Source organism: Cryptotermes secundus, unplaced genomic scaffold, assembly GCF_002891405.2.
Source record: "Cryptotermes secundus unplaced genomic scaffold, Csec_1.0 scaffold634, whole genome shotgun sequence".
In the NCBI taxonomy this organism is placed as follows: domain Eukaryota; kingdom Metazoa; phylum Arthropoda; class Insecta; order Blattodea; family Kalotermitidae; genus Cryptotermes; species Cryptotermes secundus.
Genome location: NW_019737091.1, coordinates 1,342,354 through 1,367,061, shown reverse-complemented (window position 1 = coordinate 1,367,061; position 24,708 = coordinate 1,342,354). Strand labels below are relative to the sequence as shown.

Here is a 24,708-nt window from a genome sequence, read left to right as displayed (position 1 = left end):
ATTGTTAATAAAACACGTTCTTGGAACAACGCGGACGTGGCCAGTATGCTGGATTCCGTCAGATCAGAAAAGCGAAACAGAACCCTTCAAGAAGGTATCTTCTACACCGTCCGACCACCGAAGGTAACAGAGGATAGAAGACTGTGATAGAAGCTGTGAGCTGAGGAGAGTTCCGGAAGCTACAGCCAAGGAGAGTGAATACAGAATCCGACAGTTCAATACAGAACAGAGTAGCTGAAGTTCGAGAACCAATCAGACAGAGAAGACAGTGAGAACAATGAGGGATTAGTTCTCAAGAAAGGGTTCAACATGTGAACTGTTATAACCGAGTGCAATTGTGAGAAGGACGTAAATACACAAAATCATAAAATCTAGAATCCGCAGTTATTAGTCAGGCGTACCCCCCTACATGTGACAATATAATGGCACGCTAACTAACCTGAGGACATACTGATGGTGTGTCACACACTCCGCGAGGCGTGTGTTCATCTCAGACGGTTCATGCTGTTTAATGTCCAACAGTGCTGCTTGAATCTTCTCCAGCTGGGTGCAACCAACAGACACTAGTGTCACATACAAACCCATTACTGCGAATAGTGTGGTGCCAATCATGACACTACCCAGAGCCTGTAAAACACAGCACATATAAACTTGTGCTACATACAGATTAGTCAAAGCAAATAGCATAATGAAAAGCGCAGCGTTGTCCAATGGCTATTACAGCGTAGCCCATATACTTGTACGTTTCATTTAAACACATTTTAATCAGCCTAACCAGTTTCATGAGTACTCCAAACTCTATCAGAATATTTTACAATACTTCCCTCCTGACTGAAACCTAGGCTTTCTTGAAGCCTATGAATAGCTTATGTACTCTCTTACTATGCTGTGGACTACTTTAGTCAATTCAGTCTCTGTTATTTCTAAGTCAACAAATGAATCTTTTGGGCTTATTGTATTATTACTCATTTGTGAATACATTAAGTTTTCATCAAATGGTTACAAAGAAAGTAACATTAAACACTACACTAATATCACGCATAGACACTCACTGCAAATAGTATGTTGCCAAGCGTCACGCTGCACGGAGACTGTATCACTGTGTACCTCGACCCAGGCTTCTAAAATATATGATACGACTGGAAAATCTGGTTTAGAGTTTATTGCGCACTATTCATTTAATGTATAAATGCGAATATTAATAGGAATATTATGTTCATCCATCCAAATATTTTACATCCACACAGACACCATTGATTTCAATTTAAGTATGGTATTTCTTGTTTGTACTAAAACCCTTCAAGTTTCGTTTTCTTCTTCGTCAATCTGATGCAACCATTTTGCTGAAACTTAAATCAAAGTCTCTCATGGCGAAAACAACTGTATGATGAAGACGTCTACTATCTTACACAATATTGCTTCAAAGAATACTCCAGTAATATCATACCACCTACACGTGTACATCCCCAAAGTTTTCTCGCCCCTGGAAATTTTCTCTGTGCAATTCTCATTTCTTCCATACGTGCTCTGACTTTATTTCTTTGTAGTTCATTAACGAGTCTGTCAATAACTCAGGCTGCAAGGGGTCAAATGATAGGATGATGGAGAAAAATAGATTGGGATTGATATGGGAGTCAGCGTTCATGTTACAGATTACGCGCTGTCCCTTCATTAATCTGAAGGGGCGCAGGAACGCCACAAAACGAAACCTCAGTTAGGACAGCTGCTCATCTGGCCGAGGTTTGATTCGGTAAGAAGTTAAGTTGTCTCTTCGCTTAACTAATTAAGCACTGCACCATGAAGGTGAATTCGAAAGTGAATGTGTAGAACCATATTTTCTTGATCTCTGGATTGGTTGAAGGTGAGTGGTCAGCTTCACACTCCGGCCGCTTTACCCCCGGGGAAAGAGCACCCGGTACCCTTTGGATAGGAGGCCGGTTGGGCCCCAGAGCCGGTCTGGATAACATGGAGTAGTGAAAATTTTATCCCCCACTGGGTCTCGAATTCCGACTCCTTTGTCGTTCAGTCCGTAATCAGTAGCTATACCGGCTGCGCTATTCAGGATCGCGGTTACTTCTCAAATACAATTAGAAGCACTACAGCTTTAGCCAGGTTTCTTGGTACTTATATCATGTAATCCTCGTTATAATTACAGTTATACGTATTTGTAGAGGCATTTTATCGCAAGAGACTTTTTCATCATGAATGGAATCCACCCGATCACAGATACAGAAACGATTTTATACGTTACCAGCGTGAAGAAGTCTACATCCGCATATCATGCACGTTTAATGTCTACTTTACTATACTTCCGTGCCATCTACGTATGTGTTTCCATAGCGGTCTTTTCCTATATTCCGGCTGTAATTCTGTATGCATTTCTTATGCTTTTCATGCATGCTACATGTCCTGAAAATCTCATTATAGTTGCAATCAAATTCTAGAAACGTTGCATCGTGCAAGCCCCTTACGTTGCGAAAGAAATCCACCCAACTGCACATAGAAATATGTCATATGTTACCTGCATGATGATAACCAGTGTGTAAGATGCGATGTCATCTGTATCAAGTGGGAACCACGAGTTGAAGAAAAATGGCTTGCCATTGCCTGCAACGCCTCTAAGGATGAAGTAGAGAAGGTGTGTTCCCCAGTCACAAAAGTTCAGTCGCCACATCATAGGTTGGATGCGTTGGATCCATCCCGCCATGGTGAGCGAACCAGTATTTGGATCTCTAGTCTGTAGTTCGGACCAGGTGAAACGTTTAGCCATGCTCAGCAGATTTCGTATTCCGTTCATCTTAATGCTAAAAGAAATATGAGAACACGGACTTCAACTTTACATTCATTAGTGTGATTCTTTGTCATGATTTCTTTTCATTATTCTAGTCTTTCAGTCCTCGGTATGGACGGCGTTCTGTGCTGTCTCTCTTCGTTTCATTCGCTTATATTAATTAATTACAATTTATTATTACCAGTGGTGTTACTGGGGTTCTACAAAATATGTAGTTCATCGCACATACGTTTCAGTTAGTGACAATCCCACACATATAGGAGCTCACACACGTAACTTCTAAACTACACTTATCTCTTAGTACTAACTCTGTGAAAGCGGTCCTTGCCGAGGCTACTTAAGGAGGAAATACCAGCTGTATGATTTCCTTATCCCGTACGGAGGCCGGGTCAAATACTGCCTGAGAGCCGTAGGAGGCGACGAAAATAGAAGTCTCGAATCTGAGACAGTAAAATATGGTCGTGAGTCCCACGGGAGTCGGACCCGAAAATGACTGCGCTGGAGAGGGTCAGCAGCAATTGTAAAAGACAGATCCGTCCTCTTGTCAGAGAGAGCGTTACACATCAACAAACTGTCTGTCAACTGTGAAACAGTAATAAAAATCTATTTGTAAGATCCAGATGAGTGCTTTATTCCAAGACAGACTGGCCGACTGACCGTCGGTCGTATCGTAAGACTCGGACTCAGACTGTATGAGGTTTGACGAGAGTTGGTCATCAAAGAGTAAGGACGTGAGACCGGAAGCAGAGTAACGTCCGACGTTGGGAACCGTAACCAAGCAACATGACAGAGGACAGTATTCTATGTGTAATAGTGATCTGTGAAATGTAGTTACGGGTTGTCAAAATGTCCAATAAATTCAATAATCAATCAAAAACTCAAACACGTGAAAATATTATAGTTTTCACTTACTTTTACTTACAACTTCAAGAATTAAATGACAAATATTGTCAGAAATAAAGAAATTCAATCCCCTTTTCTAATCTTCTAGTTGGGAAAATAGGGGGTCGCCTTGTATTCAGGCTTACATGCTCTGTAAAGAAGTAAAAAAAAGAGACTGAATACGTAAGCATACAGAAAGACTTATTCAGTTTGATACATAAACAAAAAATATTTTTCAGTGTTAAAAATGGGCATTTTACTTGTGATTCAATCATACTTTCTATCATAAAGGATGTTGAATGAGACCCCAGTTCTTGGATTACTGAGTGAATTCGTCATTTCGTTGGTCGATGGTTGACCGGATGTTAGCTTATGATACAAGACATCGCATGTTTACAGCAGTTTTTTTTACGGTTATGTACTGTGGAGTTATAATGCAGAGATTTTAATGTTAAAGCAATTGACATAATATATTATCCACTGCACTTTGTAGAGTAACGCGAGACTGTGATCACTGCTCTTACAGCAAATTATTTGAGAACTACTGGGGTTCATTTAAATTTCATTGTACATTACAAAAGAGAAAATGTCGGTCCAAGTAATACGAAGACTTATGAAGACAGTGTTGTCCTAGAGATCAAAATGTTTCTCTTCAGTTTTTGTGTATAAACTACTAACTTCGAGCCAAACATTCTAAACTGATTGATTAAATATGGAGAATTTGGTGGTAGTTCTGTTGGTTTGTAGCGTCATCTGACACTTTCAGAGAGCTAGTAATATGAATGTAGAACGCCTATCTATAAAATTCGAGATATTTTTCTATGTACGGGATCAACTCTACTGAATAAATCCTTACGTAAGCATGATTTATTTTTGCATCACCCGGTATGTAGTGGTTTTTGACATAGATGCTACCGCATTTTGCCTTGAATTCTTTGTGTCACCGGGTTATTCTGTCAACAGCTTTCAAATTTGGTAAATCTGCATCGCTATAGTGTTTAATCGGTTATGTTAGAGTCTCACTAAAACTCATTTAAAAGCATATTAATATTAATATCCAACATTTGGAAGAAATATTTCTAAACACTAGGAGGGTGTACCTGATGAGGAAATGCATCCAAATAAGGTCTATCATGACGAAACCTGGCCTTGCAGCCTCCATGACATATTCCATGTCGTCAAGATTCCTCGCAATGCCAATGAATGTTGTCAAGAGTGTGAGGTACCCACTCATCACAACTAACACCCGGTACAGGTTGTAAAGGTGTGACTCCTCGCCTGGAGTCACTGGCGTTCCGGCAATCTTGCACAGCCTCTCAAGCACAAAGAACCGAGTACCCGCCTTGTGTTCGTCTTCCGTCATTGCAGAAATTTATGTAAGTGCTTGTGAACTCCAATGAGAGGTAGAAGATAATGGAAGGGAATTTCGTTCGGAGTCTCACATGAGCCCGATGGTTCTTTAGTAGTTCAGTGTAATTTCAACTTTAACAAAGAAACTGAGTCACTTTTCTGATATGTGATCGTCATTTGAAGGAACACAGGCAAACTCCAGAAAGTACGTACAATTTGGTGTTGAATTTTACATATGCCCCTCGACAATATGTGCTTGCATGTCAAATGTATTTCAGGTTTCTTTATCGTATGCGTCATAGATTTTTGTTTAACGAAATGTTTTACGCCCCTAAAAAGAATGCTATTTTCTCTTTCGCCAAAATTTTTGCCAAGAGGACCGGGCCTTTCATACTCCCTCAGGGAGACAAATCAAGTTTCACAAAAATATAGTTATTTAATTAAACATATGTACAAATAAATTTTGGTTTGAAAATATCTAACACATTTCACTGTGCCTTACTACGAACAAGATGCTACCGATGGCAACCTCCTGTGTCGCAAATATTTATTAAACTTTATATATTAAGTTTCCAGTCTTTGTAATTCTTAATTCCAAATCTTCAACAGTACCTGAAACATGAAGGCAGCGTAACGAAGGACGATCTTCAGCGTCTTTCACCATAGTGACTTTAAATTTGTATAGACTTAATGATAGACTTCTCATGTCGAAAACGAGAAGGGTAGAGGTCACTTGGAAGACCTAAACGTAGATGAGTAGATAATATTAGAATGGATCTTAAACAAATAGGTTGTGAGGGCATGGACTGGACTCATCTAGCTCAGGACAGGAACCAGTGTAGAATTCTTGAAAACATGGTAATGAAATTTCGAGTATCATAAGGGCCTGGCAAATACTTGGCAGGCTTGACTTTAGCCCCTCCGGAAGCACTCTGCCCTAATCGTTTTCACGTTCTCATACACAGTAATAAATCTGTTTTTCCTTTCGTGAGATCTTTCCAGTTACTCTTGATGAATTCTGTCGCTTCTTGTGTATTTTTATTTTTCCTTTACGGAACTTACTTTCATATTTGTTTCGCTCTGAATATCTGTTAGGACGTCAAAACTTGGCGAATATTTTGGCGACAAGAGCAGAAGTAGGCAGTATATTGTCGACAGATGCTGTCTGGACCATTTTCTTCTTCTCGGCCCACTTCATGGTCCTGCAGCCCACAGTGCTGATGGAAATGTTGAATATTCTTAGCTGTTGATAAACTCTGCAATCTTGCTGCCTGCTTCATGCTGGTTTGTTGCTTGGGTTGGCGTCACGTTCTTCCTCCGAAACAGCTGACTTTCACCGGACTACACGGTGTTATATCTCGCTTCGCTTTGTGGCATTTCTAGAATTTTTCGCATGAGCACAAAAGAGTTGTCTCCGTTGGTGCTGGTCAGTTAGAGAAGGAAGTGAGTGAATTGTGATAGACAATTAATAGTGGTGTGAATAGTTTACATTGTATATTTCTGTACTAAATGGATAACCTGATAATGGAAAGTGATAATAAACCGCCAAAAAATGACAATAATTTCATTGCACATTCAAGCCATTATCGGACTAAGTATTCGACCTGATTTTCTTAGTGAGAAAGACCATCGAAAATAAAGAGACAGAAGGCCGTAGCGAAAATGCAGCTTAAGTATGTGCAGTTCGGTTTTCTCACGGACCGGCGAAGCTGAGCCACTGTGTACAATTCGTAACAAAGTTCTGGCAGAGTCAGACTTTTTTTGCGAAGAAGCGTGTACGTATGCCACACACCGATATTGAAGTGGACAGTGCAAAGCGCCTGGGGCAGACTACACGCACCACAACTGACGTGAGAACGAAGGGTCCGTACGGAAACAACTGGAGGATAATTTGCCCATTTACGCAGGAATTATTCGGCAGACCCAAACAAAATAATGTGGTTATGTTAAAAAGAAAACTGTAAGAATTGAAATACACAAAACCAATATTTTGTCTTGAGTTTTGTATGAGTGTGAAACGTGGTCTCTGCTATTAAGAGAGGAATATATACTGAGCGTATTTGAGAACAGGGTGCTGAGAGAATATTAGAACTAAAGAGGGATGAAACAAGAAGGTGAATAATGAGAAGCTGCATAACTTGTACTCTTCACCAAAAATAATTAGAATGATGAAATCAAGGAGGATGAGGTGGGCAGGGAATGGAGCATGTATGAGGAGTGCGTATATGATTTCAGTGGGTAGCCCAGTAGGAAAGAGACCACTAGGAAGACTTGATATTTTTTGGAGAATAATATTAAAATAAATCTTAGAGAAATAGAATGGGGTGATATGGGTTGANATGAGGAGTGCGTATATGATTTCAGTGGGTAGCCCAGTAGGAAAGATACCACTAGGAGAGACTTGATATTTTTTGGAGAATAATATTAAAATGAATCTTAGAGAAATAGAATGGGGTGATATGGGTTGGGTTGTTGTAGGTCAGGATAGGGACCAGTGGAGGGCTCTAGTGATCACGGTAATGAATCTTCGGGTTCAATAAGATATTGTGAAATTCTTGAGTAGTTGAGCAACTGACTGCTTCTCAAGAAGGACTCAGCTCCATGGAGGTAGTTAGTTAGAAACTTCGCTACAAGGGTTCGGATCTATCTTTCATATCGGTGTAACTGAGTGGAAGGAAATGTGTCAGAACATCTTGTGGTGCTTCTAGCTTTCACAAAAGAATTTCTGGGGACCGACTCACGGTAGAGAAGTCATCAGATTAGTAGTGGAATTGTATTTCCTTTTCCCAGAAGAGTTTAAGTGACAGCCGTATCTATCTGCTAAGCGGGAGGTGTCCTCACGTTACAAGTTGATTTTTAAGTTCGTGTTCTTATTGATTTCTTTGTTGAAACTTTATACATATGAGGCCGCCAGACGCAAACTTGCTTTTATCCACTGATGTGTTTTGAACAGTATGGTCGACTTTCATGATGTTTGTTGTGAACATAATCCATCGCCGTATATTGTGTCTGCCAAAGAATTCCGAAGTAAGCTGTCCCACTTGCCAACAGCGAGTAGCTTATTACAGGCCGTCGCTGAATGCACAAAACTAGAACCAGACTTAAAACTAGACCAAGAATTAAAAAATACGAACTAAAACAATACAGATAGCACGGTAATACAGTAATACGAACCATGCATTAAGTAGGATTGAAACAAATAAAATTATCCTCAAAGGAGACAGTGTGTTTATTAAAACGCGCATAGATATCTGGAGATATTGTCTGCAGCTGTGGCACACCTTGGAGATATTGCTCGCATTTAGAGTGGAAAAGTCCCAAAATTTCTTAGAGACCAACAGTTTGTTTTATTCTTGAGAACCTTAACAAGAAATAAAACTACTTCTTTTGGTTTATTTTGGACTTCATCCATCGTCTGGTATGTGAAACACAAAAAACCACGACGTTTCGGAGACTGGATCTGTCTCCGTTCGGAGGAACGTATCGCCTCCGTCTTCAGAGCAGGTGAATGGCTTGGAATGCAGAGAGCTACTGCTCTCGCTACGTTCCTCCGAAACATCGGCCAAAACGAAGAATACACGGCGCCTAAACCCAGAAGACGACTTTCTTCATACTTCCTGTTTATAACTATATAATACCAGCAGTTTCTTCTTACTTAGTGCATTGGTAATCCTTGTAAAATTATGGGCTTTCTTGCGAGTTTAATTAAATTATTTCAGTTTTAATGTGAGTGTAAACAAATACTGTATCTCTGATATAACTTCATTTTTACTGGGTCATACTGACTCAATATAAAGTATGATATTATTATCGTATTAAAAACTCTCCTTTGTGAATTACTTGAACGAAAATTAGAAGTTTGATCCAAACGTAGGGCACCATATCAATCGTGAAATACATTTAGTAAAACTTCTCTTATCCTTGAACTAAAATAATCCAACAAAGTTTGGTATACACAAGATTCGTGTCTGAACTTTAAGCGATGGCAAATTATTCTGTGTGACTGCTATTTGAGACTCAGTGTCTCCTCTTGAATTCTTGACTTGCCCCGCCAACTGACCTTATCCCACCTGCATGTTTAAAACACCGACAGGGCTCTGTACAGAACTGCTGAGATGTTCACACAATATGTAGAAAATTTAACTTTTTCAAAGAAAAATATTTTGGGAAGGGGTTTAGATTAAGAATTATTAATCAGGTTCTTTGGTTCGTAGTTCTCGAAAATTGAAATTTTAGAACGGAATGCTTTCCTTGTTCAGTGAATATTCAAAAGTATCTATACTGAAAAATAATACGAACTCAAAACATGTGACACGGTTCACACGAGACTGCAGACCAATGCGAAGAAAGATCTTCTTATATTTTTATTCCTTTATTACTCATTCGATTGTTCCTACATTCCCAAATCAAGGAACTAAGATATTAAAATTAGTGTTTTCTGTCATGTATCTCTGTATCGACCGTCACCAAAGTTTCGGAAGAACCTGCTGCCTCTATCCGCAGAGTAGAAGAGTACTGTATCGTCATGAAAGTGTTCCACCGAAACACTGCAAACGATAAACTTCACAGCCACCGCCGTGAGAACTTGCAGTCACACAGCTTGTAATATTCTTGTGTAACATCAATCATGCGCAAACAAAACAAGAACAAATAGTTGGTGACCCGAAGGCGTACGAAATAGTTCTTGGCATATCATTATATCAACAGATCTGGAGGCAGATACGCCTCGTCGCAACATTGGTTTATATAATATTCTGTCATCTTACCTGTTCGCTGTTGGAACATTGAGATTATTGGGAACGAAGTGCCGAGGAGAATATTAGGACTGAAGAAAAAGTAACAGGAGAAGGTAGAAAATTACACACTGTGGAGTTCCATGAATTGTTCTCTTAACCAGTACTGTTACAGTCGTCAGATAAAGGCGGGTAAGGTGGGAGGCGTATGGAGCATATAAAGGGATGACCAACACACATAAAAATTTCATCGAAAAAAAAGAGAGGTCATTTAGGAGACATGGGTGTAGATGAGAGAATGGTGTTGAAATTGATGCTAAATAAACAGAATGAGATGTGGAATGTGTTATATAGAAGTTAGGAAAGTTTCTGACCAGTGAAGTGACTTTTAGCTTCTCAAGAATATTTCTGCTTCATGGAATTTGCCACATGAAGGAGTTAATTTTTATGTAGTGATAAAAACACATTAGGCGTGGTGGTAACAATTATTTCTGTAAAATATTCTCCGTGCAGTAAATGTGTGACGAGAGGATACCATACGTTTAATAACATTAGTTACCTACTCATGGCAGTATATATAATATACCGTACATTCTTTCCACTACAGATGTTCAGGAATCAGAGCATGTAGGTTGCAGAGCTGCTTTAATGAGAACAGTTGAAAGCGTTACTGAGCATCAAGGTAAAAGAATGTAACTAAAGTAAAGCTGTCCCTGTACCGGGCCGTAAAGGCCCATAGGATTGTGAGATGTTGAGGGTCCCGCATTATCTAGACAATCGGCTTAAAGATGGCGGTAAGGTTGTCAGCCTTACGCGCCGGCCACGCTTTACTCACCAGGAAAATTATTTAATTAATTCCTGGTACTCCTTTCTGTTAGAGGCTGAGTCAAAACCAGGGCCATAGTGCGGCTGGAATGATTAGGTGAACTGAAAAAACATTCAATGGCCTCATCGGGACTTGAATCCGCGACCTTCCGGCTTGTAGCATAGCCCCTCAACCAACTACGCTACCGCGTATTCTTTTTATAACGATTTTTACATGTTATCAGTTTTGTTACAAGCTTTCATTTTCATTTAGCCCATAATTCTTTGAATGGTACATAAATAAGGTTTTAAATGTTGTAATAATTGTCTATGGCCCCAACGAAATGTATACATACATTTATATTATTTACATATATACATTATATGCATATATTATTATTATTTCTGTTCACACCACTGGTCTTGATATCAAGACCAGTGGTGTGAACAGAAACATGAAATCCATCTACTCCTAGAACCAGCGTACGTCACGCCTTGCGTAGGCAACCTTAAGGAAGAAAATTTTTGTGTAAATTTGTTTGAATTTCCCACCGATGTACAGATATTAGAAATATGTAGAAATGCAATCTAGTAACTTTATAATGATGACATAACAGTCTGCGTCACTATCTGATCAATGACGCACTCTCATTCCCGCAGTAAACGGAGAGCAAGCCTCAATATGCAAAGGGTAGGCGTTAATGCAATAAAAGAGCAGTATACGCAGGGTAGATCAGTGGCGTGCAAGGAATCATACAGCATCACACGTAAGGTAGACCAGCGGCGTGAATAGAAGTACACCAAGTTACACGTATATTTTTCTTTAGAACAGTGGTGTGAAGTGAATCATATCGCATCACGTAGGGTAGACCGTAGCGTGCATGGAATAATTCACATGGCAAATACACTGCTTATATTTTGATGGAGCATTTGCGGACACCTTATACTCTACTACTTGGGCCATGGGTTGGGGTTTTTCTATAAAATATCTGGATCAGGGTTGTCTGACTCGGGGCACGTGAGCAGCATGTGGCCCGCAAGATTATCATTCCTTTCTCCAAAATACATTTCTCCTGCTCCTTGAAAACGACGACGGATATTGTCGGCAAGAAAACTACTTTAAAGCGCTTACTAAATATTCTGTGTAAGATTTAAGTGATTCGACACGACACCTAAGAAATAACTTAGAAAAGGATGGAATCATACTGGTTCCATGATCGTATGAGACATTGATTCCACCTAGCGAATTTTTATCGGCTAATTTTTAAGTACAAGCGAGCAGTTTTCAAAAAGAGCCTTAAACACAGGATGTATCTCTTCCAACATATATACTGTGAGAGCACTGCGGCCCTTCCTGGCAACGGCTCGTTAGCTGCACTGCCTCGTAAAGCGATGTGTAGCATACGCGGCATAAAACCTGTGGAAAATCCGAAACATATTCTGTTGGATCACAGGCAACTTTGAGGACCGTCCAGCAGTAGAATATACCGAGACTTTGAGCTCCGCAACGCCAATCAGTTCCTCGGGTATCACACTTGATCCCAGCGACACCATCGGAGCCAATGGAAATCATGACAGTCAAGACCGGTCAAGACGATCACGACTGACGTTCCTTCATGGACTAATACGATATTAGTTCCCAGGGCCACCGCTAGAGATCTCATACGTTCAGGATCTGGATTTCACATTGCTTCCCACTACTTACTGAGTAGAAGCTCTGGCCAATCTGCTAAATTCTGTGGTATTCGGCGTAAATATGACACCCACGGGATAATTTCGAATTGTTTCCGGATTCTTGGTAACCATGAATAAACCACCTGCATCGGTTACGAGCAGCGTTCCATAATGTGGTTGGTATCTGCAAAATTGTTGCTACCAACAATTTCCATAATTTCTGGATCCCGCCCAAGAACCTGGCCAATAATCAGTAACCACGGCTTTATAAGTTCCAAAGCATCTGCAGTGCCCAGGATTGGATGGACAATCGGCTCAGGATTACATGATTTGACAACCGGTTTAATGGGCGGAACACATTGAGATTGACCACAGCCAAATTTTAATGCTGAAATAGCAGAGAGGTATGGTACCCCTTACTCAAGCGAGCCACCGACGACATGGTCCTCTTTCCCTTTGCACAAAATATGTTCCATTGTGGCACAATTATTCTCGATTTCTTCCAAAGTTGAGCTTCCGTCTGCGAACTTTTCTTGTGACACTTCGCTTCTGTAGTTACTACACGTTGCTTTCTACTCACGTAGAAGGTGAAATTCTGCCACCTTCCTAAATATGTGCCTGTAATGTGTAAACATAGATAGCCTCTCAATACAGTTCTGAAAAGAACAATTAAATATATAACATAAAAGAAGATGTATCGCGCATACTGCATGTGGTCTCACATCATCAGTGTACACTATAATTTAAGTAACACCAACCCACCTGTCAATTTTTATATTTTCCTTTCAACTTCGCTTTAGAAACCGAACTGTCATCTCTCTCCTTTGTAACATTCGCAATTCATCATTCGAAATAATATACGTACTAGCAACCGCTAACAACGCATAAATCAAATGAACATCACAACAAATGTGAAGCTACCATGAAAATGATGGGTACGTAAGAACCTGCCATCTGTTGGCGAAATATGAAACCAACACAGTACTCCCCAGCTTTCATTGCGTATGAGAGCATTTATATGATGTAGGACTCAGACTGGCTCTGTCTGAGAAGCGCGCTGTTCAGTTGCCTTACGAGCCGTGAACACGACAAGACGACGGAAAGACTAAAAATGAACAGCAACTTAACCCCAGCAAAAAATCCTGATTTTAGAGAACAGCAGGAGCTTCAGGATATTGATGAAAATGGCTCTACTCGTTTTCAAGTGGATATAGTAGATGCAGAGAACGACGACAAGGAAAATGACTATATGACATCGTCAACTCCTAACCAACAGTATTCGTATGTGTATGACTCACGTTATAAAAGTTGGGGTCAGCTGACGAGGGAAGTACCACCAAGGGTAGAGCACTACAGGGATCTTTCGATTCAGCATCAATATCGGCCAACACTAGATGAACTGCACGAGAGAAATATTCCAGAAAAGGTACAGTAAAACAACTATTTACAAATACAAGAGTTTACAGAGTTCCTGTATTGATCTGTTATAGCATTTAATATTGATTGATCAGTAACTGTCAGATGACAGGTCCACAGTCTCTTCCAAAACAGTTCCTCCACTTAATGTGATCTTCTGTTTTTGGAAAGAGACTGTCCAGGAAAAGTGATAATGTGGTAGTTTTTCCATTTGCTTTCCACATCGCAGTACAACAGCCGTTCAAACCACTCTGGTCACGCCTGTTGCTATACGAACTTGAACCATCTCGAGCATCATTTGTTCTGTGCTTCAAGTCGCTGCTGATGACGCTGCTTCCGGCATCAGTTTTTGGTTTTTGGTGTCTCTCTTCGTCTGATGCCTACCCTTTGACCTGTCCAGCAAGGGAGGCCCTGCCAGTAGCTACGCTACCGCTGGTATAGCTCTCAGGGTCCTTGGCATACTTGAGTATGCCAAGCATTTAATATATGTAAAGAAATTTGCACCGATTAAACTAATTACAGTGCTAATTCTGTGACTGAAATATCTTCTTTTGCTCTCTATTAAATCAAAATTTCCCTTTCATTTTACATTTGTAGTATATGGGTAGGAGCTGTTTGTTTGGATTTAATCCTGTTTGACATTTTGGCTATCCGTCTTATGATCTAAGACGTGTGTAACAAAAGCATCAGCACTACGCATATCTAGTATAAATACATATTCATTATCATTGATAATTATTGTTCTTCGAATATATATAGCGGTAATTTATCTCGTAACCTATGTGCACGAGGCAAAGGCACAATAGATCACTGTGGTCGCGGTGCAAAGGCCAAGAAGGCCCACCCCTTATACATTCATTCATTCATTCACCCATGTGCACAAGGCAATAGCAGTAAACTGAGTTGTATCCTCTCCCGAGTCTGCCTGCAAGTCTGCAAGTGTTCCTGCAGTAACGCACTGATTTTCTGATAACCATTATAAGTATGCACGAAATCAAGGATACAAATTAATCTGCAGACAGCTGTATATACATTTTCCATACAGAAGATACCAAATTGCAAATCGTGTGCGAGCAATATAACTTAAAATTTAAAGCAGTAATCAGTTCAATTTCCGAATGACTATAACAAATCAAAACCTGATTCAGTAGGAAATTAAGGGGAGAATGAATCTGGGTAATGCTTGTTACCATTCAGTCCTGAACCTTTCGTCTTCTCGTCTGCTGTCTAAAAACATGAAAATTAGAATATAAAAAACTATAATTTTGCCTGTGGCTCTATATGTGTGTGAAACTTGGTATCTGACATTAAGGCAGGTACATAGACTGAGGGTGTTTGAGAACAGGGTGTTGAAGAGAATATTTGGACCGAAAAGAGATGAACTGACGGGAGACTGGAGAAAACTGCATAATGAGGAGCTTCATAACTTGTACCCTTCTCCAAGTATAATTAGAATGATCAAGTCAAGGAGGATGAGGTTGGCAGGGCATGTAGCATGAATAAGGGAGACGAGGAATGCATATACGATATTGGTGGGAAAGCCAGAAGGAAAGAGACCACTAGGAAGACCAAGGTGTAAGTGGGTGGACAATATTAGAATGAATCTTGGAGAGATAGGATGGGATGGTACGGATTGGATTAATCTGACTCATGATAGGGACCAGTGGAGGGCTCTTGTGAACACGGTAATTAACCTTCGCGTTCCAAAAAATGCTGGGAAGTTCTTGAGTAGCTGCTTGCTTCTCAAGAAGGGATCAGCTCCACAAATGAATCAATTCAAATGTCATTAATATAATTTTACTTGGCGGTATACACCATTCGGTAGCTGTCGTAGGAAAGTAACGATGTAATCTGATAAGTTATTATATTTTCAAGGATGTTAACTTTTGTCTCTGATGTCTGAGTTGAGTAGGAATTCAACTCACCTTCAGGGACAAAAGGGCAATAAAATATAGTCGTTTAATTTTTTACATAAATATTTGCTCATGTTTGGAAACTTCCAACAGATTTAAAATATTTCACCTTAATATAATGGCAACAAACATGCTTTTAGTTTATCTTGGTTATTTCTCATTAGTTTCTTGCTTAATTTAACAACTCCTTATAAGCTGCACAGATTATTTATAGTCTAGTAATATGAAGAATTGCGAGTGATGTGAAGGAAACAATCATAGCCCCCTTCCAACTTACAATTCAAGCAGTTCCTTGTATGACTTAGGTAGCCCAATTAAATTTCAAACACGATGGCTGGCCTCAAAATCCCTTCGACTACGTTGCGTACTAAAAATTCAGCCCCGAATTCGTTGTGATTTAGTTTTAGAAAATATTATTCATGACACGTAAATGTTTTTCAGGCTCCTTACTTTGCTTACACTATGATACTTTGAATATCCCTATTACAATATAAGTATACACCACATATTTGCTGTTTGTAATAGATGTAACCACATTAAAATCGTTTCTCTTAACTTTGAAATCTCAAGAGAAAACCTGTTTACGTGCGTACTCTTCCTTCTCGTCGGAAAATTTTCACTAGCGCCTTTCACTGTGACAGACCTTTTATATATTCCATAGTTTGTGTTATTCCAGAAGTTTTAATCCTGTGTATTGTGGGAACGTCATCTTACACCCGTTTTCATGTGCCTGGTACAAGATAAAGGATGTTGTGTGTGGACTGGATTCATCTGGCTTCAATCAGAATCTAGTGATGGTCTGTTGTGAATATTGTAATGAACGTGCAGGTTTCGGTGGCATGCGGTAGCATAGTTGGTTGAGGTACTCTGCTACAAGCAGGAAGGTAGCGGGTTCTAATCTCGATGAGGTCATTGGATTTTAAAATTAATCTAATCCTTCCAGCTGCATTATGGCTGTGGGTTCGACTCAGCCTCTAACAGGAAAGAGTACCAGTAAAATTCTTGGGAGGAAAAGGAGGCCATTGTGTAAGGCTGACCTAACCGCCATCCGTAAGCCGATTTTCTAGAAAATGTGGGAGTCTCGATGTCTCACAGCCGTATGGGCCACCACGGCCTCTTACAGAGATAGCTTTATCTTTTATACTTTTTACTTTCAGGTTTCGTGAATGGTAATTTCTTGAGTATCCGAGAGACTATTCACATCTGAAGAATGAGTCTCTTTCATGGTGGTTAGTTAGTTAGTTCGGCCCCGCCATAGCTCAAGCGGTTAGTCGCTGGCTTTCCACCGCGGCGGCCCTGGTTCGATCCCGGGTCTGGTTAAGTGGAATTTGTGGTGGACTAAGTGGCGCTTGGGCAGGTTTTCTCCAAGTACTTCGGTTTCCCCTGCCAATCTTCATTCCACCAATTGTTCCATAATCACCCTCACCTATCATCCTGGGCTGGTACAATAGGCCAGAAGTGGCCGCAGTACAAGGGACTTAGTCCCACCCCACTAGCAATAAAATAAATAGTTTAATAGAGAGCGCTCCGTGTTCATAGTCCGTACGATAGCTCGAAAAGAAAGTTATTGGATGTTTAAGATAATAGCCTATCATTTTTGGAACAGAGGGAGACAGGAGTCTGTTACTGCCGTTATTAACATGACTTGCAACTGTTTTCCCAAACAGATAGGGTCAATAGAGCATACTATATTAATGTTTTATTTGAAACCGATGCCACTGCATGATAGACAGAGATAACAGTCCGATAGAAACGCAGTCACTCGTTGACCTTTGATCCAAACTGAGTTTATATGCAATGTAATAAAAATCGAACGTACGAACGCTGATCTCTGTATCCAAACAATTCCTTTCACTACCGCCATGATGATTCATGTTGTGCATATATATATACAGCTAACTCACTATGATTCATCTGAATCCTAAGCCGTGCTCATATTAACTTGTCTAACTTCGATAAATTTGAAATTAATATTTGTGTTCAGATTTCCAGATTTTCTAATCAAGAGCTCGAATATGTACACATCTAATACCAAAGCCTATATATTCCTTAGCCAGCTCCATCCTTACAAACTTATCTCCCTAAACCCATCTTAATGATATCCTCCACCACCTTATTGCTACTACAAATGAATGTTTGCCTACCGAAATTCTGAATGCATGTTCTCTATCTATGCCAAGACTCTTTTAAGTGTTCTTAATTTCATTATTAAGTATATATCCTGTGTAATTTGTTATGTAAATAACGTCTGAAATTTGTCCTTCTTAAACCAAAATATTTTTCTCGTCATTTTGTTTCCAAAAGCATGTAACTCGTATTATTCCTCAGAGCAAGACGCCGTATTTCACACAAATAAAAAATACCGGAAATAATATAGCTTTGTGTACCTTGATATTCCACTGTTCTTAGTTTGAATATAGGCCGCGTCATAGCTCAAGCGGTTAGTCGCTGGCTTCCCATCGCAGCGGCCCGGGTTCCATCCCGGGTCTGGTCAAGTGGGATTTGTGGTGGACAAAGTGGTGCTCGAGCAGGTTTTCTCCGAGTACTTCGGTTTCCCTGCCAATCTTCATTCCACCAGTTGCTCCACAATCACCCTCACCTATCATCTGGGGCTGGTACAATAGGCCAGAAGTGGCCACAGTACAAGGGACTTAGTCCTGAAATTATACGGAACACATCAGTTGTTGGTCTACGCCGATTAGGTGAATCTACTGGGTAATAATGTAGATACCATAAAGAAAAACACACCTACTATAATTGACGCAAGTAAAGAGATTGATATAGAAGTAAACACTGAGAAAACTAAGTATATGTTACTGTCTCGTCACCAAAATGCAGAGCAAAATCATGACATAAAGATAGGAAACAGATGTTTTGAAAATGTGGTGCAGTTCAGATATTTGGGAACAACGATAACAGATCGAAACCTGATTCAGGAGGAAATTAAGAGGAGATTGAACTCGGGTAATGCTTGCTACCATTCAGTGCAGAACCTTTTGTCTTCTCGTCTGTTGTCCAAAAACATAAAAATTAGAATATACAAAACTATAATTTTGCCTGTGGTTCTGTATGGGTGTGAAACTTGGTCTCTGACATTAAGGGGGGAACATAGACTGAGGGTGTTTGAAAACAGGGTGTTGAGGAGAATATTTGGACCGAAAAAAGATGAAGTGACAGGAGGTTCGAGAAAACTGCATAACGAGGAGCTTCATAACTTGTACTCTTCTCCACGTATAATTAGAATGATCAAGTCAAGGAGGTGGGCAGGTCATGTAGCACGAATGTGTGAGACGAGGAATGCGTATAGGATATTGGTGGGAAAGCCAGAAGGAAAGAGACCACAGGGAAGACCAAGGCGTAGGTGGGTGGACAATATTAGAATGGATCTTAGTGAGATAGGATGGGATGGTATGGATTGGGTAGATCTGGCTCAGGATAGGGACCAGTGAAGTGCTCTTGTGAACACGGTAATGAACCTGGGGTTTCCATAAAATGCTGGAAAATTCTTGAGTAGCTGCATAAGGTGCGGCTCCTCCAGAAGAGCTCAGCTCCATGAGTAAGTAAGTAAGTAAGTAAGTAAGTAAGTAAGTAAGTAAGTAAGAAAGTCCCACCCCACTAGCATTAAAAAAATTTAGTTCGAATATGATCTCACTGTTAATTCCTTCGCCTTGACAATGCCTCGGCTGAATTTGCTTACAAGTTTCAGAAATGTGGTACACTACGTTTTGTATTAAATGAAATGTATCGGAAATTAAGTACACCATGTTTTCAACCAACGGCGAATTAAATAATTTTTACCGTGCTGCAGAGTAAACAAATCAACAAGGATTACATTTCAGTATAATAAATAAAAATTGTTCAAGTCTGTAGGGCTCTGGCGGTGGTTTCTGGAAGCTATCGTTCGTCCGATATTCTAATAAAAGAACCAACGTTTCGAGAGCTAGATCTGCTGCCCTACTCATATGAAGAGTACGTACTCATTTAGATCCGTTAGAGAAAGCTAGTCCGAGTTACCGCACTGGGTGACAGAGACTAGATCTTTCTAAAGCATCTGATTAGATTTCTTTCACTTGAAGAGGCAGCAGATTCATCTCTCGAAACGCTGTGTTATTGTTCTAGAATATCGGGCGACTTCCATTGACCAGAAATGTAAAGCTATCTCTGTACTAGGCCGTGGAAGTCCATTGCAATGTGAGACGTCGAGGCTCCCACATTTTCTCTAGAAAATCGGTTCATAGATGGTGGTGAGGTTGTCAGCCTCACGCGCTGGCCCCGCTTTGCCCCCTGGAAGATTGCTAATACTCATTTCTGTTAGAGGCTGAGTCGACCCCAGGGCCATAGTGCGGCTGGAAGGATTTGGTCAATTGAAAAATCCAATGACCTCATCGGGACTCAAACCCACGACCTTCCGGCTTGTAGCACAGTGCCTCAACCAACCACGCTACCGCGTGACCCCGGCAGTCGAGAAATGTAGTAATACTAAACGGAAGTCAAGTTTTGAGGTTTTCACGACGGTAACTATGACGAATGCCGTATTATGGGATATAGCGCCGTGTAGATGTAGTATAAACCGACGTTTCGGAGGAACGTCGTTTTACACTAGATCTACACGGCGTCACATCCAAGAAGACGAAATTCTTCACAAATCAAATTAATTGTGATCATGAAAAGAGGAATATAAAATCAGGATGTTCTTGTCCTTGTTAATCTCAAGAACATTTTCCACCCACCCCCTTTGTTTCCAAAACCTTAAGGGAATGCGCCATAAGCCAGGCAGTTAGTAACATGCTTTCAAACGCGGCTGCCCCATTCGATCCCAGGCCAGCTCGTGTAGGATTTGGAGTGATGGATGTAGAACTGGGACACGTTTTCCCAGAGCCTTTTGGTTTCCCCTGGATTTCTCATCTGACCACAGTTATTAATCATCATATCATTACCGTGCTATATGTCCTCGAGGCAGCATCATTTAATAATCAACTAAAATATTTTAAAATTTGAAAAGTGCACGTGTATGTTAGTTTGTATACAACTTGAAATTGTTTGCCCGTACCTGGTAGTTAAACTGAGAATTAGTATGTCAGGCCCCAAAGAATGTATTTTCTTCGATATAATGAGATCCTTCTGAATTAATCCGCTCTTACTTAAAGCAAACTGGGACATATGCGGTGATAGATAGTTATCGACTTTCTGAGCATTGAATATTTCCTCCCTGTTAAATATTTGCTTTCACCTTCAGTTGCTAACATACTGTCACATGCTAGTGAATGATAATTGGATTTACTGAACATCTGTAACTCGTAACTACAATAAATTCTAACAGACTCACAAATATATGCAATCTACAAATCACTGTACTCCAGCAAACATGAAACCTTCTATGACTTCAGTCGTTGTCTTGCATTGGCTATCAGCAATGTACGTAGATTTCACAGCTTCACTATTCATGTCCTTACCGGATGGCGGCTGTCTCGAAACTCCTCATGACTCTAACTAAGTTGACTGACTGACTGCAAACTTGCTGTTGGGCTTCGCCAGCACAGTGCTTCTTGGTTTCGAGTTCCATGGGACACATGGCTATAATTCATTTTCACTCACTGACTCTCAGAATAACCAGATGACCAAGTTCAAAGTCTGGGTCAAAGTCACATTACGACCGACGGTCAGTCGGCCAGTCAGTCTTGTTGTCAAGCCCCATCTGAAAGATAATTATTTCTATCAGATAGTTGCGGTTTTGCCGATGAGGGGCGCCCTCCCTAACGAGAGGACGGGCCTGTCATTTGTCGCGGTCGGAGTTAGTAGGATCACCAGTTTGGTCGGTCCGTCAGTTAAATTGCTGCTGGCCTTCGCCAGCACATACGTTCCTAGCTTCTTTCCTCCAGAACCATATCCAAGACTTTTGTTCTCTCTTAGGCATGCACGTGTTTAGAAATGGGCATCATCTTCAGCGTAAGAGATGTCGGTCTTTCTATGTAGGCGTTATGTTACCTTTCACTGTAGTTTCAGCAACAGCATACACGCGCTGTCACGGTGCCCAAGTCACTACAGACTCTGTACATCCTTTGTCACTGCACTGTACTAAGTAACATATAATATACACTCGTCCCCCTCGTTGGTGGCTCCACCTAATCGTGGTGAGGGGGTTTGAGTATGCCAAGGACCCTGAGAGCTATACCAGCGGTAGCGTAGCTACTGGCAGGGCCTCCCTTGCTGGACAGGTCAAAGGGTAGGCATCAGACGAAGAGAGACACCAAAAACTGATGCCGGAAGCAGCGTCATCAGCAGCGACTTGAAGCACAGAGTAAATAATGCTCGAGATGGTTCAAGTTCGTATAGCAACAGGCGTGACCAGAGTGGTTTGAACGCCTATTGTACTGCGATGTGGAAAGCAAGTGGAAGAACTACCACATTATCACTTTTCCTGGATTGTCTCTTTCCAAAACCAGAGATACCATGTATGCGAGATGTTTCATTTGAAGGAGAAAGCTCTAGATCGCATCAAGTGGAGGAACTGTTTTGGAAGAGACTGTGGACCTGTCGTCTTGACAGATTACTGATGAATGAATGAATATACACTCGTATATACAGAGATTTTCTGTCAATGCAGGCTTGTGCAGCACGTTATGCCTTAGTTCATTTAATTTATTTGAAGCTGTAGTTAGCTAAAAGACCGTAGGCCTGACCGCAAAATTTAAGCCTCTGACAGTTCCTTCGCACGGCTTTTCCTTGTCCAGTACTATGTACAGTTGAGTGTACATGATTTAGGATTACGTTTGCGTGTGTCCTGCATACTTTAGTTTTATAGTCATACACGTAGGGAATTTTAAAAGCCACATTGAGTTCACGGACCGGTGTGAACCTGTCAAGAATTAAAATATTCTTCTGCAGGCGCTGTAGTTTTAAGAGTTAGGCGTCCGCCCCATACTCCCAGGTCTGGCAGACATAAGTTATAAATGACCTAATCAGAGCTTTGTAAAACGTAAGTTTAATATTTGTACTGCCGGTCACGGTAGCCGAGTGGTCTAAGGCATGTACTCTCTTCGCTCGTTTGGAAACCGGGATCGTGGGTTTGAATCCCACTCAGGGCATGCATGTTTAGTTTGTGTGTGTGCGTTTTTCTGTGTTTTTGTACAGGTAGATGCCTTGCGACGAGCTGATCACCCGCCCAAGGAGTCTTATCGAATGTGTAAAATCTAGAAAAACCGAAGTGAACGGAGAAGTTCATGGAGGTCGGCCTAGGCCCACTGGGGCTGTAGTGCCAAGGGGAAAAAAAATATTTGTACCAAGTCCCACCCCACTAGCAATAAAATAAGTGACTACACTTAAATAGAGAATAGATCCTCATGTACGTGCGCAAGGCACTGGCTACAGTCCTTTCTACATGGCTTCTCCATGTCATCCTCCTGTCGAAGATGACAACAAGATACATTACATTATTTACAAATGGAATGTCTCGTCCTTTTAGTCTGACCAAGTTCAGTCACAGAGAGTGAGGGTCACATTACGACTGAAGGCTTGCTGCCAGTCAGTTCATCTTGGCGCCAAACCTCTTGCGGTTCACTACCAGTCTTTTTTTTTCTGCAAATTAATCTTTGCGGTCATAGTGCTTTTGTAACATCCTCTCTAACGAGAGGATGGGTTTGTGTTTTATGAATACGCTTTGCCTTTCGTCAAGTGTAAGCATCGCACATGTAGCATGTTATTGAAAATTCTTCCCTTTGCTATATACTGAATACATGTCCTTCGTCATTCCAGGCTTTGCAGAGCAGATCATGCTTATCACGTTTATCTTATGCCACAACGGCAGCTCAGTCACTTGAACGGTCGTAAGCGTGACCGCCGACAAGTGTAAACGTATTATGTTTCTTTGTCTCTCTTCGATCTGTCCTGTGCTGCTAACATGATCGTTCTCGTGTTCTGTATGACCTCTGCTTGTTTCCTGTACAATTCTGTTATATAATCGTATATACACGGAAGGTTGAAAGCCATGTGCAAATCGCGAATCTATGTACACCTTTAAAATTATAAATGGTTCGGAGAACCTTGTTTAGAGGTGCTGTCATTGTAAGAGGTGAATATCTGCCGCAAATTCCCAGGCGGGGCAAACATAAGTCATTATTGATCTAACCTCGGCTTTAGTCATTTCTATGTGCAGTGTCCACGTAATCCTCTTATCGAAGATTACATCGAGCTATTTTACATTATTCACGAAGGGGATATTCCGTCCATTCAGTGTAAGATGAGCCGCAGAGGCTATGCCTATGAGAGAAATGGATGGCCTGAGTATTTTCTTCGTTGATTTTCATGTTCCAGCGCTCACACCACGTCTCAGTAACACAGAGACTTCGCTGCTGCTTTCTGATAACATAATTTTCTTTGTGGTCTGTCGAATGTATACAGGTGTTGTCAGCAAAGAGACCTAGGCACCAGGTGTTTAAGAATATCACATGCGTATATATACGTACATACTGTAAAATATGGGGAACAGGGCGGAACCTTGTGGCACCCCTGCTTGTATATCTCTTGGTGTAAATAGCTCATCTCCGAGCGAAATTCTGAATTTTCTGAGAAAGAAAAAACCTGATAAGCTTGCACGAACTGATAGAAAATTTTAATTCCGGTAATTTCTATAGCAAGCCAAGGTGCCATATTTTATCAGATGCTTCTTCAATATCCAAGAATACAGCAGCCATAGACATGTCATTGTTGAAATTTTAGTCCACGTGGTCCGTGAAACACATACATTGAAGTGTCATGCTGTGAGGGGCACGAATACCAAACCGTCTTGTATTAAGCAGGTCTCTTCCTTGAATGTGTCTTTGGACTATTTTCAGGATAACTTCCTCGAATAACTTACCAGTTGTGGACAAGAGGCTAATCGGACGTAAATTTTGAGGGAACTTTTGGTCCTTATCGGTTTTCGGTAACGTTATAACTTTTGCTTCCTTCCAATGCTTTGGAAAATTGGACAACCGAAAACAGTTACAAACCTCGTTCTGGTCGTCCTTCCACGGCCCGAACAAATGAAAATGTTGAAAAAATTCGTGAAATCATCAAGGAAGATCGACGACGGACCACTGAAGAAATTGTGGAGCTGTCGGGAGTGACTTGGAGCTCAGCGGCCAGATTTGTGGCAGTCGGGTGACTG

The 24,708-nt window shown here is 40.8% G+C and overlaps 2 protein-coding genes across 2 annotated transcripts in view; one reads left to right on the top strand and one right to left on the bottom strand.

The window, feature by feature from the left end:
- Positions 1–439: 439 nt before the first annotated feature.
- On the bottom strand, positions 440–5,036 carry LOC117282762 (the record flags this gene model as incomplete). The annotated part of the gene is made up of 3 exons (XM_033753693.1): positions 4,774–5,036; positions 2,522–2,804; positions 440–627 (listed from the first exon to the last, which is right to left on the bottom strand). Coding segments are annotated over exons 1-3 (734 nt in total), but the record flags the coding sequence as incomplete, so codon positions are not given.
- An 8,215-nt stretch (positions 5,037–13,251) lies between these two features.
- LOC111870153 (bumetanide-sensitive sodium-(potassium)-chloride cotransporter) overlaps positions 13,252–24,708 on the top strand; it is a 92,878-nt gene continuing 81,421 nt past the window's right edge. Inside the window, exon 1 of the mRNA XM_023862205.2 lies at positions 13,252–13,660. Within this exon, the coding sequence (XP_023717973.1) occupies positions 13,346–13,660 (315 nt within the window). The 5' untranslated portion in view covers positions 13,252–13,345. The remainder of the gene's footprint in view (positions 13,661–24,708) is intronic.